Source organism: Trachypithecus francoisi, unplaced genomic scaffold, assembly GCF_009764315.1.
Source record: "Trachypithecus francoisi isolate TF-2019V2 unplaced genomic scaffold, Tfra_2.0 Lachesis_group5, whole genome shotgun sequence".
In the NCBI taxonomy this organism is placed as follows: domain Eukaryota; kingdom Metazoa; phylum Chordata; class Mammalia; order Primates; family Cercopithecidae; genus Trachypithecus; species Trachypithecus francoisi.
In genome coordinates, this window is record NW_022681470.1 from 61,913,971 (window position 1) to 61,919,319 (window position 5,349).

At 53.6% G+C, this 5,349-nt stretch overlaps 1 protein-coding gene across 12 annotated transcripts in view; it reads left to right on the plus strand.

Moving 5' to 3' along the window:
- The window catches only part of NFASC (neurofascin), a 196,207-nt gene that overhangs the window by 166,403 nt on the left and 24,455 nt on the right, over positions 1–5,349 (plus strand). For 7 of the 12 annotated variants that reach the window (XM_033200125.1, XM_033200127.1, XM_033200137.1 and 4 more), the window contains one exon: positions 5,023–5,253. The exons of the other annotated variants lie outside the window; for them this stretch is intronic. In XM_033200125.1, the coding sequence (XP_033056016.1) occupies positions 5,023–5,253 (231 nt within the window). The remainder of the gene's footprint in view (positions 1–5,022; positions 5,254–5,349) is intronic. 12 annotated transcript variants of the gene reach the window in all.

Consider the following 5,349-nt stretch of genomic DNA (forward strand, 5'->3'; position numbering starts at 1 on the left):
GAGAAACGAGGCAGGGGACCCCAGGGTTCCTTTCCAGGCCCTCCTCTGAGCCTGAATTACATAAATGGGAAATGAGAACAGGACTCACCCTGGCAGAGCAAAGGCTACCAGCAAGCGCTCACCAGAGCCTCCTTACATGCCAGGCAGTGGAGGGAGAACTGAGGACCGGGCCAGGAATCTGAGGGTTGGCTTATGAAGGGGATGCCACCTTGCCCAATTCGATTTCCTCCTCGCCTTTGCTTATTCATCCGCACCCCCATCCTATGTTGATTCTATTTCTGTTGCACACCTGCTTCCTTCAGTTTGTGTATGTTTTGTGGTCAGATCTGTGGATGGTGAGCTGCCATCATCCTTCCCTCTCTCTTTCAGTCCTCACAATCACCACCACCCCAGTGCCTCCCCACAAAGTCTGAACACCCCTGTGAAGATGTGAGGCAGAGAGGTGATCCCAAGCCAGGGGACCAGGGTGAGAGCCATCCTTGCCGCACTGGGGCCTCCCTGACTTCCTGCTTGGAGTTTACATAAGTCTCTCCCATGACGAAGAGGAAACGCAGGGAGGGCATTAGGCGAATCAGCTGCAAGCTCACTGGGGAAGCAGTTCCCCGTCCACCTCCCCTGTTCTGGCACCCTAGGACCCAAGGCCGGTGGGCCTGGTGGCAGGCAGTCTGTCTTGTTCAGTGGGCATCTGTGCTGCCCCTCTACTGAGTGGGTGAGAGGTATCTTTGCAATCACCCTGCTTCCTACTTCCCACTTAGAGAAGATCTACACTCAGGCAGCATGAGCTCATGGTCTCAATCAAATGCTTCCTGGGCTCCGGCTTCCACGTGACATGGCAGTGGAGGCAGATTGCACTTTTTGGGAAATGAGATGTGCTGATAACATCAGCTGTTCTCAGCTTTAAATGCGTAAGAACCTTCTGCACAATGAGCAGGTGCCAAGCAACAAAACTCGGGTTCCATGTTTTTGACGTGGACCTGGCGTTTGACCCACTGCTGTCTTCTCTCTTGTCCTCTCCAAACCTGGGCACTGTTTCCCCAAACTGCTCTGTTCATCTCTCACCCAGTGAAGATAATCCCTCTCATCCACCTGTATCTGCAGTCTCTTAGGATTGCTGCCCATCTGTCTAACAATCTGTGATTTGGCCGGGGTAGTCAACATGCCATGTGGACATTTTTGGACTAAACCTTCCACCTTGGAATGTCTAGGAAGTGCTCTCCTCTTCTTTGACCCAGCTTAGGTCTGCAAATATTTGGTGGGCTCTTGATAGGTGCCCTGTTCCGTGGCAGGTTCTGGGACAGAAAGATGAATGACACATGTCATCTCTCCTCAGTGTTCTCCATCTCATGCATGGTGCTCCCTGAAACCCTCCTGGAAAACCCTTGGCCGTGGCCAGGGTGCCTTCCAGTGTACATTAGGTCACAAACCTGTGAGGTTGCTGCTGCTGTCTAGGAGGGGCCTTGTGCTTCCAGCTCTAGCCCACTCAGGATCCCCCCTTAGCTAACAGAGGGTCCCTGCTGCCCCTTCTCCTCGGTCACCGGGCTGATGGTCTCCACTGAGCACTGGCCAGGATTGCTTCCAAACCTGTAGCTCCTATTGTGGCAGGAAATGAAATCCTAGCCTAGTCATGTCTTCCCAGCCTGGTGCCACTCTGTTGGTAAGCCCTACTTCTTAGTTTTTTTTTAAAAAACATTGCTCTTCTATTCTTTCCCCAACCTCAGCCCCAGGGGATGAAATAATCTGCATCTCCTTGGACCTGAGCAGTAGAAGGTTTTCCCCATGGAACACTTGCCCCTTCGTTCCACCTGTACTAGCCCCCTGACAGCTCACTGCCTGACTCTTCTGCACCTTCCCTCGGAGGCTTTTCTTCTTTCCTCCACCCTCCCTAGCTCTCTGGGGGCCCTGTCCTGCCTTGGGACAATAGACATAGCTAATGAGTGGGTCGGAGATGTGCCAGCAGTGACCTCAGCCTGCTGAGGTTGTATCCTCTATGGTAACTTCGATGGTGGGAGCCCTGGGGAGGCTGCCAGAAAGTGACCCCTTTTCTCTGTGACATCTCTTGCTCCCTCTTACTAAGCCTGAGCCAGAGAGGAAGCAGCTAGGTAGCCATCATCAGAGACAAATGCTTCCTTTCTGCCACACTTGGCGAAGTGGCCATCAGGGGAGGGGACAATGCAGTGTAGAAACATCTTCAGAGCCATCTCTCATCCTTGCCTCAGCCCAGCAGGGCCGATGAGGAAAATGCTGTCACCTGGGCTCTCTTGACATCTCTGTCCTCCAGCTACTCACTGGAACATCCTAGGGGAAGTGTGTGCCCCCAGCTATGGCCCTGTTGGGGTATGAGTGTGTGTGTGTCTCTGTGTGTCTGAGGGCCATGGGGCCACATGAGAGAGTGTAAAGCTTTGGGGAAGATTGACTTGGTTTCTGGGGCCTGGGGAATGTAGCAGCCACTGCACCTGTAGGAAGGGACCCCAGGCCCCTGCACTACGCAGTGTGATGATTCAGGTTAAAAGGGAGTGTTTGCTTTTTGTTTTGTTTTTTTGAGGCGGAGTCTTGCTTTGTTGCCCAGGCTAGAGTGCAGTGGTGCGATCTTGGCTCACTGCAACCTTCCCTGAAGGGAGTGTTTTCCAATGATGCCTTTTAGATAGTCATGAGAAGGGCTACCTTGTGAGCATTTGATTTGTCAGAAATTATTAGAAAATATACTATTGATAAAGAACTCCGGCAGGTGCAGCACTTTGGGAGGCTGAGGCCAGAGAATTGCTTGAGCCTGGGAGTTCAAGACCAGCCTGGGTTCCATGACAAAACTCCATCTCTACAAAAAATACACAAATTAGCCAGGCATGGTGGACCTGTAGCTGGACCTATAGTCCCAGCTGCTCGGGAGGCTGAGGTGGGAGGATGGCTTGAGTCTGGGAGGTCGAGGCTACAATGAGCCATGATCACACCATTACACTCCAGCCTGGGTGACAGAGCAAGATCCTGTCTCAATTAAAAAAAAAAAAATCAGAGCAGTCCTGCCCAAGTAGACAAAATAATTTCTCCAGGTCTGTCCTAGCAGCACAGAGCAGCAGAAAGAGCCCATGTGTGTCCATGGCCATGAGAGCTGCAGGGAGCAGGCCTGGGAGAGAACCGACCTTTGCCGCATGGGTCTCTCAGGCTTTCCATGTATGTGTGCACAGTGTGTGTGTGTGCGCACGCGTGCGTGTCGGTGGGTGGGGATAAGTGAATTCCCTCATGTTGAGTGTTTATAGTGCTAAGCTTGTATTCCAGGCCTGAGGCCATCCTGGACTGAGCACAGCCCTGAATAAAGAATCTGAGAGGGAGAGTTGCCCCACCGCTCACCCCTCCCCACACTGCCCTGATGTCTGTGGGTTGACCAGGGTTTGGGGAATATAGCATTGTGAGCTTTGAACTTGCCCAGGAACCTCTGGAACATATGGGGCATAGTCAGCTGCCCAGTGTTACTTTGGTGGCCAGCACCCTTGGGGCACAGTAGTACCTCTGATCTTATTAGGAGGGAAGTAGGAGCATTGCCTCCTTCTCCAAAGAAGGACTTGTAATATTGGAGACCCAAGGGAATGAACTGGCTTTTGTTGGTCAGGCTCTGGCTAGGAAGGCTTAGGATCACTTCACTCTCCCTTTAAAAAGCTCTCTGGCAATTCTTTCTCCGGCATCCCTCCCTGCCCTAGCCCCTTTCTTGGGGGTATTATTTTCCTGAGAGATCTGAGGCTGGGTGGGATTCCTTGGGAGTGAGAGTTAGCTGCCTTTGTTCTAAAGTCCCTGCCTACTGCCACATTAGCATCAACACTGGAAAGTGGACTGCGGTCAGATCACAGGAGATCGAGTGCAAGGAGGAGAGGTGGCTCTGTCTCTCTCTGCTTGGCCTCATTATTCTCATACTCTCAGCTTTAGCAAAAATTAGATGTGCAGGGAAGGATAGGGCAGCCCTTTCCATGACCTTCTGTATCAGGAAAGAAGACCTGTGGAAAAGTTGTCACATACATAAGCTTAGCCCTCCCAAGCTGACCAACATCCAAGGATCACTTTGGGTGGGAGATGGGTGTCATGAGAGGGTTAGCCCAGATTTGAATGATTCTGTGCCCCATGAAGATATATGCAGAAAAGAAGTCCAGCATGTGCCTCGCTCTGCCTGGGACTCCTCTGTCTTCTGTGGGCTGGGAAGGTGGTGCTGCTGAGTGTAGGTCATATGGTCATTCCATTAGCTCCCTCTTCCCATGTTCTCGTGTGAACAGAAAGCACTTGGGGTACCTGCACCCAAATTTCCTAGAGAGAAAGGCAGTTGTAAGAAGTCACTTTGGATTAGGGTGGTTGCAGGAAGGGCCACCATTGAGCAGAGAAGGGAAAGAGAGGGAGGAGAGGCAGAGGAATGACTGAGGAGAGCCAAGACTGGAGGAGAGCAAGGGCAGGCAGAACGCTGTGCGAGGCTTGCCCGCGCAGAGCGGAGACTGTTCCCTCTCTGTCATCAGGTTTGGGTGGCTGTTTGGGCTCACGCAGGCATGACAAAGGGTGATTTTGGAGTGAATGGTTGGGAATGGCAGGCCACCCGAAGTGTCTGCTGGACAGGGCCCCGCCGCCTGCCCACCTCTAGGCTGGGGCTCCAGGGCTGGATCCAACTGGTGCTGCTTGGGCCTGTATCTGGGTGGCATCTGGCCAGTGTTTGGCCTGGGGCTCCATGCCATCCCTGGGGTCTGAGCGATTCAGCGCGTGCCCCCTTCCCATCTCATCCTCGTGCATCCTTGGCTGGGTGCATGCTGGGTGCTTGAAGCCACGCAGACCATGAGAAGAAAATGAAACACACACAGGACTTCATTCTCTTCCTCTCCCATGGTTGTGTCTTCTGTTGCTGCGACCTGTCTGACCCAGCCCGTTATGCCTGGGGAGGCTCCTGATGACTAAGCCCCATCTCCTCACCAGGCTGCCTGCCTTGCACGCGGGGGCCGTGTGTCCAGGCTGGGCACAGCCAAACCAACCAGACTCGGCTGTTTTACATTTCCCTCTCAGCTCCTCCCACATTGCCCCCGACTACCGTGGGTGCGACGGGCGCTGTGAGCAGTACCGATGCTACTGCCATTGCTGCCACCACCGAAGCCACAACAGTTCCCATCATCCCAACTGTCGCACCTACCACCATCGCCACCACCACCGTCGCCACAACTACTACAGCCACTGCTGCCACCACCACCACGGAGAGTCCTCCCACCACCACCTCCGGGACTAAGATACACGAATCCGGTACTGCGCATCGCCCATGCTCCCCATCCCCTCCTGGCCCGCCTCCCCAGTGGTCTCCAGAGGAACCCACAGTCTCCCCCAGCTAGGAGGTGGAGT